General features: G+C 39.4%; 1 protein-coding gene across 2 annotated transcripts; it reads left to right on the top strand.

Annotated features, from left to right (window-relative positions):
• TMEM87A (transmembrane protein 87A) lies at positions 1-24,412 on the top strand. Of its 2 annotated transcripts, none has more exons than XM_054067302.1 (20): positions 1-163; positions 1,322-1,379; positions 4,840-4,937; positions 5,945-6,061; positions 6,963-7,016; positions 7,111-7,161; positions 8,420-8,567; positions 9,304-9,365; positions 11,129-11,312; positions 12,120-12,219; positions 12,683-12,776; positions 13,295-13,370; positions 15,021-15,125; positions 16,275-16,333; positions 16,586-16,689; positions 16,992-17,065; positions 18,382-18,443; positions 19,598-19,653; positions 20,903-20,933; positions 21,287-24,412. In XM_054067302.1, the coding sequence occupies exons 1-20, from the start codon at positions 38-40 to the stop codon at positions 21,326-21,328; spliced, it is 1,701 nt and encodes a 566-aa protein (XP_053923277.1). In that variant the 5' UTR covers positions 1-37; the 3' UTR covers positions 21,329-24,412. The 2 variants fall into 2 exon arrangements, with proteins under 2 accessions (XP_053923277.1, XP_053923278.1); XM_054067303.1 differs by lacking the exon at positions 13,295-13,370 and adding an exon at positions 13,900-13,972 and having other exon boundaries at positions 2-163; positions 21,287-24,407.
• The last annotated feature ends 2,025 nt before the right edge of the window (positions 24,413-26,437 follow it).

Below are 26,437 nucleotides of genomic sequence, written 5' to 3'. Positions count from 1 at the left end.
CGGGCGGAAGGGGCGCGGTGGGCGCGCGGCGACGGGGATGGCGGCGCGCGGCGGGGGGGGCCGGCCCGGGGCCGCGCTGCTGCTGCGGCTGCTGGCGGGGCTGCTGCTGGCGGGGGCTGCGGGCGCCGGGCAGCGGTCGCGGTGGCGGATCCCGGCGCCGCTGGTGAGTGCGGGGCGCGACGTCAGCCGGAGGGGAGGGACGCGGCCTGGCCTGGCCCGGGCCGGCCCTGCCCCGCCGCCGGGAAGGGAAGGCTGCACGGCGGGGGGAGCGCGGGGCCCGGGGGTCCGCACCCCCAGCGGGGCAGCGACCCTCCCGGAGGTGGGAGGGCTGGGACCCGGCCCGGGGTGTGGGGTTCCGGGGTGGTGGAGAGGTTTCCAGCTGGGACCCTGACAATCCGGCCCCAGGGCTGTGGAGCTCTGGGAAGGTGAAAGGGTTTCCAGCTGCGTCCCTGGCATCCTGGCCCTGGAGGTTTGAGGGCCCGTGAAGGTAGAGGGGTTTCCAGCAGGGCCACTGGCACCCCGGCCCTGGGGCATGGGGCTCCCGGAAGGTGGAGGGACTTCCGGCTAGGAACCTGGCATCCCGGACCCAGGGCTGGGAAGCTCTGTGAAGGTGGAGGGGTTTCCAGTTGAACTCTGGCATCCCGGCCCTAGGAAGGTGGAGAGGCTTCCATCTGGGTCCCTGGCCTCCTGGCCCTGGGAAGGTGGAGGGGTTTCCAGCTGAGACTCTTGGCATCCCGGCCTTGGGGTTGTGGAGCTCTGGGAAGGTGGAGAGGCTTCCAGCTGGGACGCTGGCATCCCGGCCACAGGGGGGTGGGTCTCTAGGAAGATGGAGGGACTTCAGCGCTTCCATTACACCATGCATGTTTGAAGTTTTGTGGAGAAAAGCTATTTTGTCTCTCATTAAACCTGCCTTCGTCAGGCTGTGGAATATATATTTCCTGTGAGGTTCTTGAGTTTCAGGAACACAATTATAACATTGTGGTGAATGCTCTTGTTGATTCTTAGGGGTTTTTTTTTTGTTTTTTTTTTTTTTGTTGGGTATTCCAGACCTTCTCATCAGCAAGAAAATGCTAATCATTTCAACAGATGGTGATGAAGTTGTTTCAGTTTTGCGGAGCAAAAAGCCCCAAGCCTCTTAAGCCATGTTTAAGAGTAGGTTTAAGGGGTGGTGTAGCATGACTGGAAAATCCAGTAAGGCTGGCTTCTGATTTGGAATTCACTTTCACCTCTGTATTGACTTAGAACTGAATGGAAGATGATGTTTACTTAAGCCTGGTGATATTAAGTCCACTAATATCTTTTTCTTTGTCGTGCTTTGCAGGGGAAGAAGTTTAATTTTGGGAAGATTCTCTTCAGCAACACCACCATTTTCCTGAGATGTAAGTGTTTACAAGGGATTAACCTGCTGTTTGACACTCCCAGTGCTTTAATATCTGAGACTTACGATGATGGCATGTTTAACTGCAGCGGTTACAGTGATGGCTTATCTCCTAGAACTGGATGAAAGCCATACTTCTGATATGGTTGAGTGCGTTAACAGCCTTGAAACTTCCCCATTGTGATCTGTTTAGGCTGTAGTAGAACTAAATAGTTCTGTTCAGACCCTCTGTGGAGAGGTCAAGATGGGCAGTGGGAGCACCACTTCATTTCAGATAGCAGGTAATGGGGTGTGGGATGTGCAGAGGGATATGCACACTATGAGGTGTGCTTTGCTGTTAAAGGTATGCTAAATTTCTTTAGCTGGCAGGTATAGTGCCGGCTGGGACAGGGTCTAGTTATATCGCAGAGTGACTGATGCCAGCATGCAGAAGGCAATGATTTTTTAGGCAATGTTCCTTTTTAGCTGGTTGCTTCTGGGAGTAGTAATGGACTGTTGTTGCATGCTATGGCAGAGCTCTCAAGAGCTAGTTCCTCGTCCTGATCACAGGTGTGAGTGCACTTCAGAGCAAATGTGTTTGCAGTCTTCCTGTTCTTTCTGTTTATTGCTCTTCGTTGATCTGTCTAGGACTATGGGTTATGTAGGCTACTGTCCAAAGGAGAGTTTCTGTAAAATATCTTTTTATACTTACTGATTTTCATACTGATCATGTATCATTCATACTGATACGTGTTTAATTTTAGATGCCTGTCCTTCTTGGGACAGTGTTTCAAAGGGAGTTTGTTAAAGTGCCTCAATTAATTCCATGTGAATCTGAAATGGGAGGCTAGTAGTAAAGCAGTTAGTAGTGAAGGTCCATCATGTCAGGGTTAAGTTTTTCCGATTTGTCAAGTGTGCCTCAAATGCTGAGTTTCTCTTACAAGTGCACACCTGCAGGATCAAAATGTAGAAATCTGATGCTTGTGGAAAAGGAGGAGGTGGGGTTTGGAAGGGCGTTCAGAGCTTTGATAGGTGTTAGGCTTGTTGAAAGTTCAATGGAAATATTATAACGTACTTGTACTAATGTGGCATCTAAGCTTTGAGTCCCTGCAGTGAAGTGGTGGTAAGTCTAATCAAGATGTGTACAGCTGAAATAACCAAGAGAAGGAAGGAACTAAGGCACGGAGAAAACTAAATTTGTTTGTTACAAGACTGGTTTGGCAGTAAAGATAGTCTCCTGACTACTGATGTGGACGGACTTCAATTACACTGTGATGGTAGTTTTTAAACAGGCATTAAGCCTTAAAATTCTTTAATCAAAACACCTGTTTTACATACTAGTGTGATTAAAAGTTTTAGATGAATTTGGATAATGAATCACTGAAAGAGGAAGGGGGAAGGCTGGGAACTTAGTTTCAGTGGAATACTGGGAAGCCTCAATTTTACATATTGTTCCTTTTCTTTTCTGCCTGTGTCTGTGCGGAAACTGGTCCTTCTTTTGTTTGCTGTCTCTTGCCTCTTCTTTGGCTCTGTGATGTTTGTGTTGTTTCTTGCCAAGCATGATTGCTCATGGGTTGTTCATGTTTTCAGCGAGCACCTTTACCTCCTCCACTTCCTCCTTTTTCTTCCCCTTTCTTGATTTTTTTATTATTTTTTTTGTCTGGTGTATTGGTGTCTGATGCTTTCTACTTCTGGCTGGGAAGACTGCCACTGGTGTTTAGTGTTCTCAATAATTATTTTTATCTACTGCTTTTCTCATATGGTATTCTAGAAGACATCTGGTTTCCTGTATAGGGTCATGGTAGAAATTGTGCTCCCTGTAAATCAGTACAAAGACTGCATTAGAGTTGAGTGTTGCTGTTTTTCTTTGAAGGCTAAGGAACTTAGATTTCCACGTTGCTCAATTCAGTAAATGCCATGGATGCCTTCTCTGTCTTTTAGGGTGTTTACTTTTCAAGGTTTCTGTAATTTTGATGTTTGTGGAAATTGGTAGATTGTTTTATTCATGGCCTGTTTTACCTTTAGTTAGTGTTGCTCCTGAACGTAGTTTCAAAAATTTTATTTTTATTAGGTAAAATGCTATTTAGATAGCTTTGAATCCCTCCTATTTTTTGGTAGCACGTTTTTGAGAGGTTCATAATTTGATGAATTCGATCAGAAGAGCCTTTGTCTTCGAAGAATTTGCCATCTACCCATGTCACTGCACTGCTTGTGTTGCCTCTTAGTTTCTTTGTTGTGTCCTCTGCAATTAGGGCTACATGGAGAATGTGTGCCTTGTTTTCCTGCGTACCAGAAGGTGTCATAAGGAAACCTCTTACTTTTCAGTGAATGAATTCCAATCTGTTTTGGTTTTTTTTTTTTTTAATCTTTGGTATTTGATACTCAGTTGTTGAGTTTTTAGCCCTACATATAGTTACTTTAGTAGTTAGTCATGTGGTTTAAAGTGGGATTAGCATGTTAAGACTGTGGCAGGCTCTTTTTTCTAATTACTTTTTTTTTTACCTGCAGTGGTCAATAGGGAAACATTCATTAAAAGCTCTGTACGTGTAAGAAACTTGTCGATGTCTAGTCTGAGGTGAATGTTGCCTGAGAAGGTGTGAGGACTTCTTAAGCCAATAGAAACATGCTGTCAACCCAAGACTTCTGCCGTCTGTTCACTAGCAAACCCCAAACATAAAAATCTAAATAGCTCTTCTAAGACTCTGAACAATCACTGCTGGTTTTGTTTACTGGTGAAGATTACCTTCTTAATGTCACATTCTCCTCATCAGGCTTTAGTTTCAGAATGAGATTTGAAACACAAAATTCACACGATCTTTTCTGAGAGTGAGGAGGAGCAAGTCTTGTGTTCTCCTTTTCATGCACGTTCTCCAATAAATTAGAGTGGAAAGCTGTCTTATTGCCGTTGTAGGTAGCTATGCAGTTTTGACAGAATGAGCTAATGTATAGTTGGCTGATTTGATTTTTGGGAGTGGCAAGGTGGCTGTTGACTTGCAAAAAACTTAGCTTTTATTTATTTTCTTGGTGATATCGGTGTACTTAAATTATCTGTGCAAATCGCCTTTTATTAACCTGCTTCTAGCTCTCTTTACCTGTGATGATTCACACACATTTTGGAAAGGGAAATCCTTTTTTGCATTGTAATCTTTTTTGGTATTTGCAGTTGCTGAAATATTCCTAATTGTTTTAAGAATAAAAAGTATGCAAGTGATCTTAGGCTCTAATAGAATTGTGTAACGTTATAACAGAATACTGTTTCCCACATGCTTCTTTCTTTCATTTAACAGTTATGGATTAGTTAAGGAAAAAACTTTGTTGTTGTGTGTTCAGTTTTGTGTTTAAAATATATATTATCATGATAGTTTGGCACAGAATGGGAAGAAAAGCCTAGTGGTAGAGGGTGTCTTACGTGTTCTTATCTTTATCTTTTATCTGTTTGTGGTTTGTTTTTTTTTTGTTTTGTTTTGTTTTCTTTTTTTCAGTTGAAGGAGATGAAAAAGCTTGTGATCCCTCCCAAAGTTACAATGTTACTTGGTACTTAAGATATTCTGACTGCTACAATGAAGTCTTCAACTTTGGGGTAAGAATTGTGTGGAAAAACGTGGGTTAGGATTTTTAGAGGTAAGCAGATCTGGGGGTGAGGGGACTGGAGGTCTCACTTGCGTTCTCAGTGCTCTTTGGGCCTAAAAGACACACTCCTTCATTGGAAGATAACAAATTTCTGGGTCACTGGGAACGAGATGGAAAGGAATTGATCAACGGCTTGCTGGAGTGACTAACTTTTATGAGTTTTGGGTAAGGGACGAGTGCTTGTGAGAATTCTTCTAAACCCAGACGCTTAAATATGTGCCTCAACTAAACTGAAGTGTGTGAGTTTATGGTAGATGAAATTATTATTTACAACAATGCTTAATGACAGCCAATAGAAAAGAAATTGAATATTTGCAAGTTTAGTCAAATTCCGTTCTATATGGATGTACCTTGCAAGTACTAGAAATGCTATACATTTTGTATAAGTTGCTATCAAATTTGGTAGAATGTAATGAGTTTTTCATGTTGACTTAAAATATTAATTTTGGCAGTTGTAACTACTAATCTAACACAGTACTGAGGTCCTTAATATAATAATGTAGAGTTTGTTTGTGGACTGAGGCTTATGCTGGCTGTTGCACCTCCACTGCAGGAATATTGGGATTTCTTTTAATTTTTTTTTATTATGTATTAGTTCTTACTCAAAGAATGTGTTTGCCATCCCCCCTTTCCCTTTCCCTTTCCCTTTCCCTTTCCCTTTCCCTTTCCCTTTCCCTTTCCCTTTCCCTTTCCCTTTCCCTTTCCCTTTCCCTTTCCCTTTCCCTTTCCCTTTCCCTTTCCCTTTCCCTTTCCCTTTCCCTTTCCCTTTCCCTTTCCCTTTCCCTTTCCCTTCAGGAAGAATAGTTGTGTGTGGTCTTGATGTCCTTTATTAAATTCCATTCAAGAGTGTGGTGTGCAGGGGGAAGTTGTGGTGTTCTCCACAGTAGGCAGCTGCCTGTTGAGATAAGCCATTTGATATAATTGATGCTAACTGAAGTCCTGTTCTATGTTTGGCAGGATGAACAAGCAGAGTACTATTTTGGGGCTACATCTGAAGAGCATCCGGGTTGGTCAGGATACTATGCCATGGCTTCTCTCCTCTTTCCAAATTGCTCTGAACTCTTCAGGCCACAGGTATGGGTTGAAACCAGTTTGCTCAGTTCTCTCATACAATATACAGAGAAGGTAGTTTGTTAGCTTTGTTAGCATCCTGTGTGTCACTGTAGACTGGGAGATACTTGAGTTTATCTGCTTGACATCTGAAATGCCATGATGATTTCTTAATTTTGCTTTACTTCTGGCTTCCTGTTCAACATCTGGCCCACCATGGTGAGGGGAAGCCGCTGTACAGATCAGTGCTTCTTTTTGTTTTCTGTATTCTGAATTTGTTTCATTTACAGAAGGCTGCTGCTGTTTGAGTAGAAGTGTGAATTTCTGGCAACAGAGTGAAGCTTCCAGTAAATTTGGGTCGATTAAGGACTAGCATTTTTTTCTCAGATAATGTATATTTACAGTAATGGAAATGAAAGTGTGTTGAGAAATTATTTATTTAAGTACTGAAAAATAAAATGAAAAATAAGTGGTGCTAAGACATGTTTGAAACAAACAAATCAAAGGGAGCAGACAGTGCAAAACAAGATATAGAAGTAATGTGCAAACGTAGCCTGTACACCACCTGTATATCACCAGGTGAAGCTGTGCAGCCATGCTAATGACAATATCAATATGATAGCTGTCTTTCTTTAATGGTGTATTTACCTAAGAATTGAAGGCAAATTGTGCGGTGTTGGATCTGTATTCAGCCATTTCCAGTTTAGACAAAGGGTTGTGGATACAGAATATTGGGAAATGCCTCATAATGATTGAACCTAGTGTTGTGGGTTTTTGTTTTCTTTTTAAGAAAGAGACATGCCTGTAGGTGACTTGAAAAGAGTTTTTAATAATCTGTTTAGATGTCTCTTATTCCTTTGATATGTGAAGATGTAATGTTAATATAAAGTGCCCATAAATGCTGTACCTTTTTTATATCTTGCAGATTCTTTTTAAAGGATTTGTTCATCCAGAGCCTCTCTCACCTGAGAAACATGAGGTGATTTATTTTTTCCCATTCTAATGAAGGAGTGTAGGCATGGAAGAAATAGCTTTGGCATATTGACTTATCCATTTTTCTGTTTTTCTTTAAGGGCTTAAAACAGAAGGAGAGTGGAAATCACACTATAGTGGCAGATAAAACGGTATGTATATTAAATTTTAAACATAGCTCGAATCCAGCAGCACTAATTGTTTAGGGTTTTTTAAAAATTTTTGTGTTTCTCTTTATTAGAAATTAGTAGTAGCATTTACAGGGATGGTGAAATTTGGGTTTTTTTTGACACCTGGATTTTCTTTTAGCTTGAAACTAGGTAGTTTTGTGTGGAAAAATGGACAACAGAGTAACAGAAACAGTGTAACTGCTACTTCGATGTGTGAAATATAGAACTCATGCCATTTAAACTGATGGTATAAATTAAAAAATAAATTTATTATTTCATAGTAAAGTAATCATTGATATGATCTGTTTTAAGTAGTGGCTGATAGAGATTACATGTGGTTTCATATCTAACTAGTCAGTCTTCTAAAAAATTGTACGTAACAAGTTGATTGATTACTTTTGGTTTTCGAATCTGTTAGTATTTTTATTATATTATGTTCAAGCCTTAACCAGGAATAATTGTCAAAGTCACTTCAAATGGAATGTCCTAGATGCCAATAAAGAAAATGTTTTTAACTTCCTGTGCACGCACTTACAGCGCCATTTATCTTAAAGCCAAAACATAAGTAGCCGTGTGTGCAACTTCTCCTGTTGTGGAATTAATGGTTTTGTATGCTGGAACTCAAATCTCTGATTACTTAATGATGCAAATATTTATCTGGAAAAGCTTCCCTCTGTTAGTTCATTGGCAAGGTTTGAGTCTGATGGGTACGAGAGCTGTTGCAGGGGCAGTAGTATTTTCCACAGGAAATGACTACTGTGGAAATTTTTTACTTTTTTACCTCTTCTATTTTACCTTAAACTCAGCCTTCAATAGGGCACTGAGTTAAATGTAGCTGTTCAGTTGCCAACTATTGTTTTTGGGATGAAAGAAGTACCTCTGTGGTGGTCCTAGTGTTTTTAGGCTGAAAACAAGGAGTAGGATGCTTTGCTGAATTCTTTGTAGCTTTTGCAGTACTTTTTAAGTGTCTCTTGCAGTACGCCAGTCTTAAATTTGCAAATAAGCCTTGATAATCACCCAGGTCTTTGAGGGTTCTTCTGGATTCAAGAAACTAAATTTTAAGTGTTATGCCTAACAAACAGATTTAAAAATTATGTATCGAATACTTACTAACAAGTTTTAGGCCTGGAAGGAGATGAACTTTGTACATGGAAGATATCACCAATGTATGGTGAGTCTACTTTTGTCTTTTTTGTCTTCTTGACTATGCACTGGATGAATGTAGACACTTCATTTTCAGGCAATGAATGCTGTTATCAAAACTTGGCGAGATGGGCCATATATATTTATTGTGCAAATTGGAGTTACAAATGCAAAGGATTCTACTACCAAAGTTAAAAGAATGGAGAAAGCACCACCTTCCTCAAATCAGAATAAGCCCTTTACAAGTAAGATAACTTTTTATACTGTAAGCTAAAAACGTAGTGCCATTTTTTATGCATACCAGTCTGAATGTATTCCAAGGTACTTCTAATATATACTGTATGGTTCATTTTCATAAGACATCATCTTTCACTTCACATGTAATTATGACCTACTATAACTCTTGCTTATCATAAGTAGATAAATGATCATTAGTGTCTTATGATCTTCAAGGCTGGTAGTTTGTCAGTTTGATGGAAGTAAAGAAGAATCCCGAGCAGTTCAATTTTGAGGCTTGGTGTTGTGTTTCGGCATTGTCCAGACCAACAAGTGATTTATATTAATAAGCTCAAATTATGTAGAATGCAAAGCTTATAATTGTCACCTTGCAATTATATTATAGTATTGATAATCATGCATTAATAAGCTGTCCAAACTTTACAGAAGTTTGAAAATCCACATAAAGAGTTAACTTCTATGTGTTTCTGTGCTTTCCTGTTACACATGAATCTCCAGCACAAATTAATTTTACTTCTAAGTACTGCCCGGAGTTATTTGGTAATGGAGCATGTAATTTTAATTGCATACTTCAGCTGAGCGTGTTATGAACCTTAACTTTCTTTGATTAAAGTGCGAGTTAAATTTAAAAGCTGTGAAGATCTGGAATTTCTTTACACTTGAGTAAAAGTCAGTTAAGTACTTTATCCTGGCTTCCTCATTTTGTTTCTTATTTAAATTGGTTATTGAATTGTCTTTTGACAGTGATAGTAGAACTGAAGGGGCCATATGAGTATCTATCACTTGCAGACTATCCTTTGATGATTGTAAGTAAAAAAAAAATACTTTACTTTGACCTATAAAATTGTCAGTTGATTTGAGTCTCAAATACTCTCAATAAGATGCAAAGCCAGTGTCTCAGGAAAAAATAATTTAGCAGAGGGTGGGTTTTGGTTTGCTGGGGATTCTTTGTCCTTTTTGTAGTCCTTCTCTGGATTGTTTGACATGATGCCTGTCAATTTGTAGTTCCAGATGTTAGCAGTATCATTAGCACTAAAATGAGCATTTTTAGTGATGTCATTTTTTCTCCTTAGCTCTTATCTTAGAAAATTTGCTATTCCACGCTCTTGTTTACAGCTGCCCTTTCATTTGTCACTCCTTCCTTTGTTCTTTGACAGCTTAATCTTCCTTCCTCCACCAGCTGTCTTACACTCCACAAGGAGGTCCTTAATGCTGCCTAACAATGAAAGCATAACTGAACTACAAAGACCTAATCTCTTTTTTATTCTAAGGAGTTGTTGATGTGGTTGCTGGCTGCCTCTGTCCAGGAGACTAAGAAACTAAAAATAACTTGCATATTTAGGTAGCATAGACTAACTTTAGCTGGGGATCAATAACAAGTAAGATCTGTAGCTTGATGATATTGCCAAGAGTGGCCTGTAAATAGGATAGCCTGACAAAAGTAAAAAGTCTCTAGCAACTCTGTTGACAAGTAATTCACTAGTGTGGATGTTCCCATGTGGTAGGTCCAGAAAAATGCCTAAATGTTTCTGTAATGGAGCATCTGAAAGTGAACAGCATGTCTAGGTCCTTACCATTTGAGCTGCATGGATCAGTCAGATGTGAAAATCTGTTGTAAGGATCAGCAAGCTGTTCTTTTAAGTAAGGTGTTTTCAGTTTGCGAAACCTTCAGTGGATTGCACAGCTAACTTCAATGTTTGCTTGGTTTAAAAAAACAACAACTGCCTTCTACAAGATGAGATTGCTTGTTTATTACTGACCTATACTTTGGCTAACTACTTCCTGCTATTCATTTAGAGTTTTACTTTCAAATTCTTATCCTTCTTCTTAATCTCAGTATCCTTTGAAAATTTGGCTCTGTTATGGTGCTGTCATTTAGAAAACTTGATACCAAATATCATTGTCAAGCTTACCTAAGTTTGCCGTAGGAAGATGTACCATGAAAGTTCTTCTGAGACAAGTAACACTGGACTAAAAATAGCAATATTTAAATTAATATCTGGGTTTCTGTTTCAATTAACTTTTGAGAAAAGTTGTCAAATTATATGAAAGAGAGATTGCAGCCATCAGTTGCTTAGCTTTGTTCTGTTGAATGATGTGTAAAGGTTTCTTGTGAGCTTACATGCAGAGTGCTATAAAAATATGATTAAGTTAATAATAGAATAATGTGTGAGAAGGTACAGAGTTTCTAGTATTTGATAATTTGCCTGAACTCTTATCTGAGTTTTTGAAAGCTAGTACGGCTTGATGTCTTCCTCAGAAAAATTGCCTATGAATAAATTGGCAGGCTGCTCTTCAAGCAGGGAATTGCTTAGAAATTCAATTACTCAGCTTCCCATTGTTGGCAGTGAGAAATTCGACTTTTACAGTAGAAGAATCCCCATAGAGGACAAATGAAACATTGAGCAATGAAGTCATTTTTTGTAACAAAAAAAAAAAAAAGAAAAAATATTCAAAAGTTACAGTACTCAGGGAGAAAACAGAGCTGTCTTACAGCTTTGGAATGGAAACAAGGAAATTACTTTTCTGGGTCTAAGGTTCTTATTTCTTGCTTCTTCTTGTGTAATAGTTTTTCATGGTGATGTGTATTGTGTACGTGTTCTTCGGGGTTCTGTGGCTTGCGTGGTCAGCTTGTTACTGGCGGGATCTCCTGAGGATCCAGTTCTGGATTGGTGCTGTTATCTTCCTGGGAATGCTTGAGAAAACAGTTTTCTATGCAGAGTTCCAGAACATCCGCTACACAGGAGAATCTGGTAGGTACCAATTGCAGCTTGCAGCTTAATTGGTGGGGCAGAGCCCTAATGACTTATTTTGATTGGGGTGACAGATGCATATTAAGTATATCATTACTTGAGGATTGTTTCAAAACAAAGAATGAGGAACCAGATTTTCTGCAATTTTTAATATAAAGTGTGATGATCTGTGCTTTTCTAAAGCTAAAATGCTGTTACTTTCTCTGACTTGGAATGTAGTATCTTAGGGATGTGAAAATGCTACATTCCGGGGAGTGTTCATTGTAGTGCTGGCTTGAAGTTTTAAAATAGCACTTCCTTGGTGTAGCTTGTAATTTATTTCTGACAATTGGTATTGACCTTGGAAAAAGACTTTGAAACTCCTTGTTGAACTCCTTGACAGCATTGCAGATGACTTTCAGTATTCAGCCCATAACCTAATAATCCATAATTGTTAGGATGGGTGCGTGCAAATCAAATTCTGCAAGGAGAACTTCATTATGATATTGTTAATTGGCCCTACCTGTTGTACAAAAGGATTTGTTGGTTGACTTCTTTGAAAGATCATCCAAGCTGATAATGTGGATAAATACTTTTTGGATCATTTACTCTCCACTTTCTAGGGATTTAAAATTTTTCAGTAGCTTTTCTTATGCTAAGTGGCCTGTCTTTTCTGAAGGCTTACTCCAGATGTAGGTAATAAAAATTATACACTGTAATAGCCTACTTTCTGAAAATAATAGTTTGCTCTTGTACTACAATTACATGCAGTAGTTAATGAAACAAATTGTTTTAGTAACCTAGCTTCCTCCTTTTTGCATTTGGTAGTTCAGGGAGCAGTAATACTGGCAGAATTGCTCTCCGCTCTGAAGCGCTCATTGGCTCGAACTCTGGTCATCATAGTCAGCCTGGGATATGGGATAGTCAAGTGAGTAATTCTATTTACAGGTTTGTTGTGTTCTGTTAAAAGGCTTTCACTGTTGGTTTTTGATAACTTAGGGCAGTATTCATCCCCATGTACTTTGCTACTCCTAAGATAGGTGCTTTAGTGAAGTGCTGTTACAGGTGTTGGCTTGTCTGCAAGTAAACAAGCTTCTAGCAAGCATGGATGCTGCAGGAACTGGTGAAGAAGACGTGAAACTTCTTGAAACGTTTGTGAATAGCTAAACAGGTTATCTAGGAAACAAGACTGTTACCAGTCTGTTCCTTATTCGCCCCAGAGCATAAGGCAACAGATAGTAAGCTTTGAGCATCATAATAAAATTATTTCTATATCTAGAAGTGGCTTGTCATGAGGACCTTTTATTCATGTTCTTCATGCCTTATGTTATAAATTGACATAGCTTCACTTTTTCCCCACTTAATCTAAATTTCACTTTGTTTTCCTACAGGCCTCGCCTTGGAGTTACTCTTCACAAAGTAGTTATGGCTGGAGCCCTTTACCTCTTATTTTCTGGCATGGAAGGTGTTCTTAGAGTCACAGGGGTCAGTAATAACTGGTTGAATTTTCTCACCTGCCACAGAAGCTACTGGCTTTTATTTACTTATATGCTAAGGGAGAATCCCAGGACTGTGCTGAAAGAAGGGAACAGCGCTTAAACTCTGAGACTGTGGATATGGATTATTGATAATTATTTTACACTTGGTGTCTTCTCTATTTATCGGGATGTAATTCTGTGTATTTTGGAATAATTCTAATAGTTTACTGACTAGTCAGGTGTCAGACACTGTGTTCTGCCTGGCCCTTTCATCTAATACTTTGGATTAGGTAGGGCTAGTTGCACACGTAAACATAGAGCTTGGGTCACTTGGCCATGACTCGAAAAACCCAAACCACTAACACTCCCCTTTTGGAGGCTGTACCTGGGGAAGTGCACATGAGTGCTGCTGCCACCTCCTTCATTAAGATGTGCATCTCTGGATGTAGATTTCTGTTGTTCTGGTTTAGGTATTTTTGGATAAGGATTGGGATTTAACATGTCATATATTTGGTACTTTTTCAGTTTTTCTATGACACTGTGGCTCTCATAGCAAACTTGGCCCTGTCCATGATTGATGCCTGTATTATTTTGTGGATATCCTTTCATAAACTGCTTGTTATTTCTGCCTTATACTTAAAAGGAATAAAAGGGGTTTTCTTTGTTTCAGTTGGGATGTTGATAGTTTTTGATCTACACACAAAGGCATTTTTTGCCACTTTCAGTCAAACTTATCGTTGCCAGTGGAGTATTCAGTTAATCTATGGATAGTGTACAAGATTTAATTACTGTTTCTAACAAGCTGTTTGCTAGTTTTCTGTAATGGAAGTGGCCAGAGCATATTGTCACAGTAATCGCCTCAGCAAAGGCTCCTTTTAATGGTGCTAGATTGACTTAATCTGGAAAACTGCTTGCTGGTGGAGAACTGAGAACTGACAATGTGATATTGTCAGTTCTGCTCTGTGCATTGGGCTAAACTCGTGGTTCAAACTCTTTGCCTCTGTAGTGAAACTCAGAAGCTTTGTGCTGGAGTATTTGTGGTTTCTTATAATATAGCCTGGCCCTCCTCACTTCTTCTGTACCTTGTTTCCTTTTCAGTTTGTTCTTATTGGCTTTCTCTTTGTCTCCAGGCCCAGAATGATCTTGCCTCCTTGGCTTTTATTCCCCTGGCTTTCCTAGATACTGCCCTGTGCTGGTGGATATCCTTCACTATTTTGCTTGGTGGGGTGTTTTTTCTTTCAAATTTGTTTTTTTAGAAGTCTCTTTGACTGATTTTTTTTTTTTTTTTACGTCAGCTTCAAGTATATGTTCTTTCTCCTTCTGGTGAAGTAATTGAGTGTTCAGGTAAGCTTCTGCCACAGCCAGTACAAGGAAAACTAGGTAACTGATAGATATCTGTGCTAGAGCAGCACCTGAACGTGGACTAGTTAAGTCTGTCTGTTACCATTCTCTTGACTGTTGAAGTATGAAATTTATTTATTCTAGTGTGACATTGTAACAATACCATAGTAGTAGCCTTTGGAGAACAGATTCTGTTTGTTTTTTTTGGAGAAGGTTTCTTAGCAACATCAAATGTGAAATTCTCTCTGTAAAATTTAAACTCATCTTGAAGTAGTCAGGTGACAAAATGAAACAGTGTTAACTTTCTTGTATCTTGACATATTACATCCATACAACTGTAATCTGGTGTGACTTTAGCAGCTGCTGTCAAATGTCAAACTCAAAGCCATGTATAACAATGCCTATAAAGCATTTATTAGTGACAATCACTCTCAAAACTATTTAATATATGAGTAGCTTGCTGCCCCCAGCAATGACTACTCCAATTCTCTCCTACCATGATGTCTCTCCTAAGCGTTTTTGTCACTTCAGAAATAAAATTGCAGGCAGAAGCGTGAAGATGTGTATGCAGTGTCTAATTGGATTTTTAACTCCTAGTTCAGACTTAATTTTCCATTTATCAGGAATACATTTGACGCTTTTCTGCAGCAATGGCCCATAGTCCAAAATAGGTGCTTGGATACCATCTTTGTTTGACAAGAGTTCTAGGTTTAAATGAGTAAATGACATGAAAGGGATATATCCTGCTCATCGGCACGTTTGCCATACGATGAGCTTTTCTTCTATTGAATCTGGTCCACCTTTTTAGAGTGCTAAGTGTGTGGGTGGGAGAGCTCTTGGTTGTGAGATTTGTCTGAAGTCTGTGACTAGCTTGTCCCTTCAGAGGTTTTCCTTGACTTTCCATACATATTCATCAGCTTAACTCAAACAATGAAACTGCTAAAACTTCGAAGGAATGTTGTGAAACTCTCTTTGTATCGGCACTTCACCAACACGCTCATCTTGGCAGTAGCAGGTAAGTAGAAAATCATGTGCCATTTCCATATATTGCTTGATTTGATCACAAAAGCAGATTTTTGAGTTTGACCTTTCTGTAAATGCAATCAAAGTACCTCGTATTTCTAACACTTGACCCATTTCTAATAGTGGGTCTTGTTTTGTTGATACTTTAGAGGATTATTAGTCCTGATGGCAGTAAGATCAGTAGTTCTGTACAGGTTCTCTAACACAGTACATTTGTCCCTCTTCAAACTGCCAAGGGCAAAAGATTATTATCGTATGCCGTTACCTTCACAGAGGTAGTTTTTGCCAAAATCACAGTATCTTAGTATTGTAATAGGGCAGGTTCAGATTAGACATCAAGAAAAGTCTTCACTGAATGGATTCTCAGGCACTGGCAGAGGCTGCCCATGGAGGTGGTGGAGTCCCCATCTTTGGAGGGGTTTAAAAAATGGGCAGATGAGGTTCTCAAGGATCTGCTTTAGTAGTGGACAGGTGTGGTTGGACTTGATGATCTCAAAGGTCTTTTCCAACCAAACGATTTTATGATTCTATAATGTCCTCTGTATTCTGGAAGAACACAGATTCAGATTCTCTTTCCATTTGTATCAGTGATGAACTGAACTTCAAGAATAAATCTGTTGGTGCTTCCAGGTGCTTAGCTCCCCATCAATTTGGAAATGCTAGCTGTAAAATGAGCAGAAAACTTCTAAGCACTACATTTTTTTGTATTTTAACAAACAAATAGGTGCGTTTCCTCTAATCAAGAGCTCTGATTAAATACCTTGCAGCATCTGACTCTTAGTCATCATAAAACACCTTAGTGGAAGGACGTCTTACCTTCTAAAACTGTGGTGAAAGCATTGTTTGAGCATTAGAACTCTTATGGGCCAAGATCCCAATGCTTAGGCATTCAGGCAGATAAGGTGGTGAGATACTTCATGTTTGATTTGTGTCTCTGAAGAACCAAGAACAAAAATACACTGTTTGTGCCTAAGCTGCCATATAAGATTATTGCGTAAAATCAATCTCTTCTTTTCCAAAACTAATAACAAGCATTCACCATTTAGATCTTTGCCTTTTTAATGGGAAACAGTCCTGTTAATAGTATATTTGGATTTGCATATTTTGTAGTAACAAGCAGCTTGTTTGTTTTATCTTGCAGCATCTATCGTATTTATCATCTGGACTACTATGAAGTTCAGGCTGGTAGACTGTCAGTCGGTAAGTTATGATATTGAATGCTTTTTGTGATTGTTGCCTGTTGAGAAGTTTACATTTGGCTGTGTAAGATTGGGCATTCTGGAACAGATTTTTCTGTGCGTTATGTCTAGAGTAATATACAACATGATATAATTCTTACTGTTGTGGGAAATGAGCTGCTTTGTTGGATGGCTGTAGCTCACCCTAGGAAAGAGCCGAGGAACATAGTCTCTTCACAACTTTTTCTGTTTCTGCTGCTTTTTTCCTTTACAGGACTGGCAGGAGCTATGGGTGGATGATGCCATCTGGCGTTTATTGTTTTCAATGATCCTTTTTGTCATCATGATTCTGTGGAGACCATCTGCTAACAACCAAAGGTTCGGTTTTTATTACATCTTTCTAAAAAATACTGGTGGGTGATTTTTAGTTGCTGCATGCTAATCCATAAGGATACTAAACTGTATGTGTAGGGTCTTGAGGAAAAATGAGTATAGGAAGTCACAGAGATCAAATTAAATCAGCTTATGTTGGTAAATTTCTTCAAAAAGTGACTTGATTATTTTGTTTAGTAGAGGTCTTAAAATAATGAACAGAATAATCAAGTCACGTGAATGTCAGGGTAATGTATCTTTTGAGCGGCAGGAGATATTATTTTAAGATAGCTTTCATTCTTCTAAAGGTTTGCTTTCTCACCACTGTCTGAAGAGGAGGATGATGATGAGCAGAAAGAACCAATGTTAAAGGAAAGCTTTGGTAAGAGAAAAATATTTTTCCCACTTAATCTCAATGTTGGAGAGACACTTCTGTGGGGGGAGGTCTCTTGTTCTCTAGCAAAAAGTTCATTACTCTAATAGAGTCAATACCTCTGTGTTGCCTTTGATTTATGCAGTTGTTGAGGAAACATTGGCTTTATGTTTAGTGTTTACATTGCCTGACTAATTCTGATGTTTTCAGATGACACTGAACATACTGCTGGTGTTATGGTTGCTTTAGTATGGCCTCTGGACTTTGTTTTATTAAATATGTTATGTCATAGGTTTGGATCCAGTTGTGATGATGTATATCCAGGGATCTCTCAAATATTGTTGCTAGGCAGTGGTTTAGTTTGCAGTTCTCTTTTAAAATACAGTTTAAGGATTTTCCTTTATTATCTGTCCTGTAAACTCTGCATTTTTGACATCAGGGCCTAGTACAGGATTGTCCCGTGTAAACATATGGATAAATATGTTTGCATATTCATGAAATTACATATGCATGAGAAAGTCTTGCTCTATAACACTAGGTTGCATCTTTCTCTCTACTCATTCCCCTCTTACTATAAAACCCTCTTTCTTCCCTGCCTCTTGTTTCCTTACTATGTTTATTGTCCTTGTAACACTATTGCTCATAACTTGTGTAAAAGGTAGGGTGATGTACCCAGTACTGCTGTCTGTCCACACGTCAGTTCTACTGGGATATATATCAGTGCTGTTTCACTTGTTTAGGAGCTGAGGAGGAGCATGTAATCCCTTATTCTCATTTACCAAATGAGCTATATCTGGCTGTCTGGCAGGCCAAGAGATGCATGTTTTTTCCTATTTCTTAAGTCAACCAAGTAACTGGTCAGCAGTTGGTAGGTAAAATAAATTTTGGGAGTAGCCTATATCTCATCATGGTTAAGGTTGGAAGGGACCTCTGGTGGTCATCTTGTCCAAACACCCTGCTCAGGCCAGGTTACCTAGAACAGGTTGCCCATAACCATGTCCAGATTGCTTTTGGGTGCAAGGGTGGAGATTCCACAGCCTCGCTGTGCACTGTGTCTTTGAGTTCTGTGCTACTTATGTCTGGCTTAAAGAAGAGGGCTAGATATTTCCTAGGTAAAATTGCAAAATTCAGGAAAAAAATAGGTACTCCCCTGTCAAGAAAAGTCGCAAGCCTTTCAAAGGGAGAGCATAATTTTAACTTGTCTGTCTTGCTCCGTCTCTGGATTTGATGAAATATTTTGAATGAACACTCAACGCTTTCAACTTACAGTCTATAAACAATTGTAGCTCAGTTATCCCAATCTTTTTTCCTTCTCTTGTCTTCAGAGGGAATGAAAATGAGAAGTACAAAGCAAGAACCAAATGGGAATGTAAAAGCAAACAAAGCTGTAAGTATGCCCTCTCTACCTTGAAGGATATAGATCCATCTCTCATTTGGTTGGCCTCAAGTAGTAGCTCACAAATATGCGAAGTGTTCAGCATGTAATGTGAGTTTCCTGGTTTGCTTTGGAGTGGAAGTGAGTAAAAGTTTCATGTGTTTGCAGTACTCCTGAAAGGAAAGTAAATACAAGTTTTTTATCTAATTCCCAGTAAGTGCAATGGAAGTTTAGAATTCAGTCTGTTCCTCGAGAGTGTTTGCAAAATCTGATGTAGATAGAACTGCATAATACTGTATTCTGATAATGAATAATACATGATATTAACAAGTTTGTCAGGCTAAGAGGGAGGTTGAGCTTTATTTTAAATAAATTGATTGCCCTTCTGATTTTGAGATTTGTGATTCATTATTCGAATGGAGTGATGTGTATATTATTACGTAGCTACCTAAATAGTTCGGCTGGAACATTTTTAATATATCTGCATTTTTTCTGTGTGGCTTATAAACAGAAATGGTTTCATATTCAGGTTGGAGGTAGAAAACTTGTCTCAAAATCTTTTCATGGAATTCATGCATAAATTTAAAAGTGGAAAGAACCTGTAGGAATAAATGATATAGGCAGCAATATTTTTGCCGTTAACATTGTTTTTCTCAAAGGTTGGTTGTAGTTTTATACAACTACAGATCAGAAAGGGTCAGTTCTCCAGCTTCAAAGCAAGTTTGCTTGCATTATTAATTAGTGTTCATCAGACAGATATAAGAAATCCTGACAATACAGTTTAACTTACCCTTGCAAAATCTAGCTTGTGCTTTTTATAGTAATTTTTCTGTAACGTTTTCTAAAGATAATGTTCTTTTTTGGAAGACTAAACTAGATTATGGAAATAACCAAAGTGTCCTGAGGACCTGCTTTTTCTAGTCACCATTAAGACCATTACAGAGTTGGCAGTGAGTTATAGATGAGTTTGTTATCTTTTTTTCTTGGAATGTTTTTTATGTAACCCAGAAATGAAGGTGGTTTTTTTTTTTTTGGCGGTGTCTTTTTTTTTTTTTTAACTGACATTATAAATACATTTTTTGTCAAGTAGGCTGAGTACAAGCTTGCCTGTGAGTGTGTTTTGGGGAAACTGACTTTTGTTTTCTATTTAATTTCTGTACTTGTAGCAGGAGGACGACCTGAAATGGGTAGAGGAGAACGTCCCTTCATCAGTTACAGATGTGTGAGTATTTTTAGAGTGAAAAGAAAAGCAGGTTCCTTGAACACAGGAACACAAATGCATTAGAATGCCTTGTAAATTGATACTGAGTTCAGCCTGGAATTGACTTCTGATTGCTTAGCATACTTCCACTTGGATTTATGCAGTCTGTCAGACTTAAAGTTCATGCCATATGAACACATGCTGACTTAAGGAGCACTATCTTGGACTGTGAAATCACAGACTGATTTGTTTGCACTTCACTGGTGTTTAACTATCAAGATAAATCTAGAAAACAAAGGATATACAAACCCTCTCTTTCTGTTTAGTGCTCTGCAAAGTCCCTTGAGTATCTTGCCAAATGTAAACGTGTAAACCACTCAGTGTTACCTTATGTGAAAAATTACTTTATTTGAAATGTCTGAGTCATTTTTATGCTTCTGGTAATAGTCACGTATGTAGGCAGTCCATATCTATTCTGCTTTTAATAAGCAGAATAGATTTTTTTACATACTAAAAATATCAGTGCCTGTCTAAATTTTTCATAGCAAAACCAAAGTTCATGGATGAGTTATGTTTACAAATCTGAACAGGTAATTTTGGTAGAGGCTCTGGTTTTGAGTACACAACTCTGCTTGAAGTTAGTTGAACCCTAACCAAATTTCTTATCTTTAAGAGGGTCAAAAACTGCATTTTCTCAATTGAATTTGTTTTTCTACAGTACTAGTAATTTTTTTTTAAGAAGGGTAGAATTCCTTAAGAAAACAAAGACTAGACAAGTGTAAGCTAGGAAAGTCTGCAGGTGTTTCTGTCCTTGCAAGTACGTTGATCAGTGTTGTGAAGAGCTGAGATCCCAGTAGATACACGGCAGGTCTATTGTAGCTGAAGAGGCTATGGTGCCAGTGTAACTTATTTGATTTCTGGGATGTGCTTTTACTATATGGTCTCATATTGTAAATGTCTTCAGTATAGTTCAGCAGTTTTCCCCTATGAATGATGGAACTTATTTCATGACAACTTGGAAATTCAGTTGGTAATGAGAAACTTAGAATAAAAAAAAAAAACAGAACAGTGAAGGTCATTGAGGATACTCCTTGGATTCCTCTTCTCTGTGTCTTTCTCTAATTTCTATCTGTTTAATTGAAATTCATTATTGCTCTCCTGTGCCTTAAAAAGCTTAAGGTGAAACATAAGGCTGAAAATGGTTGTCAGTAATACACTCTCAGTAGGTGCTCTAATTCTCTTAACTATTTGTTTTTTCTCTCCCTTGCAGCGCTCTTCCAGCTCTTCTGGATTCAGATGAGGTCAGTAAACATATCTTCAGTTCAAATTAGTCTTCTGACATGCCAAAGGAGTCATGAGTCAGCTGTTAAGGACTTGGCTTATTAGAACTGGAGTCTCTGATCTTGCTGGTGCAGCAGTAAAATACTGCAAGAGAAGGAAGGGTGGTGGGGGCAACCATGATATAACTTCTTACAATACAGGTGTCTATTTTAAATGTGTATGCTAAAAGAAGTGGTATATCTATTGTCTAAGTTGGACTCGACTTAAAATGCCTACTGGTGTGCATATGTTGTGGATGTGCAAAGTTTACCACCTTATTTCTGAATAATGTAAACCTATGGGAGAAAATAACACTGGGTATTTTATTTTCCAGGAAAGAATGATTACACACTTTGAAAGGTCCAAAATGGAATAAAGGAGTAGCATTTTGCTATTGCAAGTGGAGACGCCTTTTAAAAAGTTGCTTGGTGGAGCAAGTGCATCCTGCTGATTTGTTTCTTGATCTCAGCCGTGGAAGTTTGATGCTTTATTGTCAGGAGGGCGTCTTGCTGTGGAAGAAGTTCACAAGGACGTTATAAACCTTTTGGAAATTTGAATTTACTAAGTTGCTGCAAGTTTGGATTTTTAAGCAATTTAAATGTGTACTATTCCAGCACCTTCTGTAACTTTTCAAATATTTAATCTGTGAAACTAAAATACCTAATGTTTGCTTGAGGAGTTTATATTTCAAAGTTACAACTGACATTTAGAGGTGAACTGCCTGTACCTTTTTGGGGTGAGGGTGGGGACAAAGAGAAATAAGCACTGAAGAAACTACAGACCTGTTCTCTGGTAGGTAACGGCTCACTGCTGGTTTATGTCATGTGCCCAACCAATGAGAGGTTTTTCGAGAAGCTCCTGTTAATGAAGAAAATTAAGATGCCAGAAAGGAAATATTTGGAAAAGTTACAGTGATATGAGTTTTTAACAAAATCAAGTGCAATTTTATTCATAACACTGTGTAAGAAAGATTTTCTATTTTAAATGCCATTGACCTGTAGGTAACAGCTGCATAGAGCTAACACTTGCTGTTATGGCACATCTCATTGCCGGCAATGTGGTGGATGCCCGGAAAAATCACTTGCCCCTAATTTCCATGTGTTGCATGTTTTAATTTAGAAAACCAAAACCAAATATCACCAAACCCACTCCTGTAGTGTTCCACAAGTGCTTGACCACTCATTTTAAGCAGCTAATAAGTAGATATTTCAGCAGAACTCTTCTCACTGCACTTGCAACATCTCCCACAGAGAAGTCAGCGCTCTTCTACACGAAGATGTCATTCCTGTCTAGAGGGTGCAAAAGCACTGCTTACCTTGCTTGAAAGAGGCTTTGATGGGAGTATGCAGTGTTGGGATAGATCTGTTCCCAGTGTCTGTTTAGAATTGTCTCCCACGTAAGTGGTGTGATGATGGGATTTCCTGTCCCACTTGGTCCTTGTGGCCAAGAGATACTCTAAGATCACTCTGTTTCAGTCAAAGCTGCAGTTTTCTATTCTATATAATTGCTTTTTGTTTCTCCTTTTTGAATGAAAAAGAGCTTTTGGACAGTGTTCTGTTTTTATTCTATGCTTGGCTGTAGAAGCTTCACTTGCAATAACTTACACATGGACACCCATTGTGGACTGTATGACAAAAAGCTCTAATTTGGATTTGTATCCTGTACAACTGATAATTACCACGGAAGCAGCAGCACAGCTAGGCTTCTATGGACCTGATGTGCCTGCTGCTGGAATGGCATAGCGAGTCAGCTTTTCTGGTTCTTTACTCATAGCTATATCTGCAGAAGTGAACTTGTGCCTGTACTTCCTTCATTCCACTGTAAAGTCTGGTAGCTTAGCTGTAGTTCATCTTTATCAGCAATTTTTGCTGAAACATGACACTTCACAGCAGAGTAGCTGAGGCACAGGCACATAGTATCTTCCGCTCGCTGTGTCATGGGATCAGCAAAGCCTCAGAGGAGGGGCAGAGAAAAAAGCCGTGGCTATAACATTTCCATGAGCCTCTGCAAGAGTTGCTGGACCTCTTCTGCCATCCCCTTTAAGCCACAGATAGAACCTTTAATTAGAAAACACTTCTAATTTGCTATGCTTAATTGATAGAAATGAAACAAATGTTACCTCCATGTCCTTTTAGGGAGAAGAAATTTTGTGAAATAAAACTACACAAAACTTGCTGTTTAATGATTTTTTTTTAAAATTTTATTTTTAAAATTCTGTTGTTTGAGGTTTTTGAGACAAATAGGGAAAATGTTCTCTATTGGAAGCACAAAATAAGTTTGTATGTACTATTTAATAAAAGCTAGGCACAGAGTAGAAAGGCTTACTTTGTGTCCTACTTTTTTTCTTTTTTGGTTTTTTTTTTTTCCCCTCCTATGATGGAAGTATGTCATTTGAAAACCGCATATAGATAGGGTAAATCATAAATTTTGGAACAAAAGGGAAAGATCTGAACAGTTTCCCTAATTGCATTCATAGTTCAATAATTCAAAGCCTGATTGTAGCAGTGTAGTGCTTTCAATCTACAATGACAGTGGTCTTGGCCAGTCCTCTCTGCCCTTTATCCCTGCACTTATCTTCCATTGATATTTGATATTGTGCTGAAATCCACAGGTGGTTTGAGGCTCCCTTAGTTAGCTGTTCTTGTTTTGCCACTTATTTGTCAGAGTTTCTGTATCCTTGGAAGGTAGCATATGCTTCCTAGCACAGCACAAAAGTGCTGTGAGAGACTGCAGTTCTCTGAGCGAACTTTTATCAGAGCACAGTTTCCACAGCATTATGCAGACTGACACACACACAACTACTGTTGCAGTTATGATTGTGGAAGAGGTGGCTAATAAGCAGCTGATGAGATTTGGGTGAGGAGTGAAGGGTATGCATGCAAGGGAGTTGCAGCATTATAGCTTCTCCCCTGAGCATATTTAGTCAGCTGGGTTGGTTCTACTAAGAACATCTGCCTCTCCTGATTCACGGTTTTCTCCTAAAGATGTGTAGGCTCCATAACTCGTCAGGAAGTTGGCAAGCTAGCTTGCTACAATGCATGAAACCAGAAATATTGCAGGGTTGTTACCTTTAATTATGTAGACAGGGAAGACTGCATTCGAATTTACAGCCATTCTTTCAAAATGGGTGTTGCAATTTTAAACAAATTGTACAGATTACTCTGAAGACTCTGTGATCAAGAGGGAGAAAACATGTCTACTGCAGATCTCAGATCTAAGAAAAGTTTATAGTGACTGGAATGGTATGTAGAAGCTGAGTTTTCTTTAGGAAATTTAGCTGCTGACTTCAAATATCTTCAATAAATTCTCCCTAATTGAGATAATGCTCTACTTGCAGAAAAAAATAAAATTCTGCTAGGAATTCAAATACAGAGGGAGTTTTTTTAAAGAGTTCTTGTGCCTGATCAGTTCTCCGTATGGGGATTTGTTGGAAGTAGCTCTGATACTACTGATGCAATTATTGCATGCCATGCAAAAAACTGAAAACGAAGTAATAGTGAAGAAGGTTATGACTTTAATTAGCTTTTCATTAGGGTGACAAGATGTTCCTGTTAGGAGATCTGAAGCGAGGACTAAGTAGTAAGAGATCACATGGCATGGTAAAGAAATGCAGCATGCTTAAAGAGGGCTGAGTGAGTCAGGATCATAAGACCTGGGGTAGGGAAGGGTATGTTTATCTTATTCCACAGATGTAGGGGTGTGTAAGTTTGTTCACTTTATATGGCATTTTATGTCGTATGTTAAAGGAAAAGTATGCTACTTCTCTTCTTAAAACCTGAAGAAGCTAATGCCTTGCGCTTAATTTGCACTTGGATAAAAATGGATTACAACCATTTGCATATGAAGTAGTTATTACCTGGTGTTATTGAAACTTACATTTCTTTTTACTAAATTCCTATCTTCCTCTTACTTTTGTAGGAATTCTAGGTCATGGAGACCAGATACATGCCTGAGCCATATCTCATCTGGCATGTTGCAATGCTGGTATCTGCGAAGGGGATGTGACTTAGCATAATGTTGTGGTTTTGCAAGGTTTCATTCCTGAGCTGGAACGAAGCTGGATGCAAGAGTATCATGCTTGCTCTCCTGTTCCTGTGCTTCTAACTCCCTGTTTTCTAAACCAAGAATCTCTGTTGGTGAAGATGCTCAGAGAACTTCACACCATGTCCTCGTTCAGTATAGTTTAGTTTGTTTAGCTTGTAGGTCGGTGGTAAATGTTGTGCTGCTCTACAGCCAAAGTAAATGCAACTGTGGCCTGTTCTGGGACGGACAGGTAACAAGTAAAGATTTCCCCCTGGGGCGTGAACATTGCTAGCCAAGTTCATAGGATAAATTCATTAAAGTAAAATTTAGGACCTCCAAAAATAGGCATTTACTTGCAAGAGATGTTTTGTTGTTCTCATCTGGTTTCCTTAGGTTACAATCATAGAATAGAATCATAGAATAGTTTGGGTTGGAAGGCACCTTAAAGAGCACCCAGTTCCAACCCCGCTACCATGGGCAGGGACACCTCCCACCGGACTAGGCTGCCCAAGGCCCCATCCAACCTGTCCTTGAACACCTCCAGGGATGGGGCATCCACAGCTTCCCTGGGCAACCTGTTCCAGTGCCTCACCACTCTCATAGTGAAGAAATTCCTCCTTATGTCTAGTCTAAATCTGCCCCTCTCCAGTTTATACCCGTTCCCCCTTGTCCTGTCACTACAGGCCTTTGTCCCCCCTCCCCAGCTTTCTTGTAGCCCTTTCAGGCACTGGACAGTCGCTATAAGATTCCTTGGAGCCTTCTCTTCTTCAGGCTGAACAAGCCCAACTCTCTCAGCCTGTCCTCATATGGGAAGTGCTCCAGCCTTCTGATCATCTTTGTAGCCCTTCTGTGGACCCGTTCCAACAGCTCCATATCCTTCTTATGTTGAGGATTCCAGAACTAGACAAAATACTCCAGGTGAGGTCTCACAGGAGAGGAAGAGAGGGGCAGAATCCCCTCCCTCGACCTGCTGGCCACGCTTCTTTTGATGCGGCCCGGGACACAGTTGGCTTTCTGGGCTGCAAGTGCACATTGCTGGCTCATGTCGAGCCTCTCATTGACCAGCACTCCCAAGTCCTTCTCTCCAGGGCTGTTCTCAATCACGTCATCCCTCATCCAGTATTGAAACCTTGGATTGCCCCAACCCAGGTGTAGGACCTTGCACTTGGCCTTGTGGCACCTCATGAGATTCACACAGGCCCACTTCTCCAGTCTGTCTGGGTCCCTCTGGATGACATCCCGTCCTTCCAGTGTGGCATCTGCACCACTCAGCTCGGTGTCACCTGCAAACTTGCTGAGGGTGCACTCGATCTCATTGTCTATATCATTGATGAACATATGTAATAGCACTGGTCCCAGTACGGACTCCCGAGGAACACCACTTGTCACGGATCTCCATCTGGACATTGAGCTATTGACCTACTCTTTGAATATGAACATCCAACCAATTTCTTATCCACTC

Source organism: Cuculus canorus, chromosome 5 (genome assembly GCF_017976375.1).
Source record: "Cuculus canorus isolate bCucCan1 chromosome 5, bCucCan1.pri, whole genome shotgun sequence".
In the NCBI taxonomy this organism is placed as follows: domain Eukaryota; kingdom Metazoa; phylum Chordata; class Aves; order Cuculiformes; family Cuculidae; genus Cuculus; species Cuculus canorus.
This window is presented reverse-complemented; position numbering and strand designations above follow the sequence as displayed.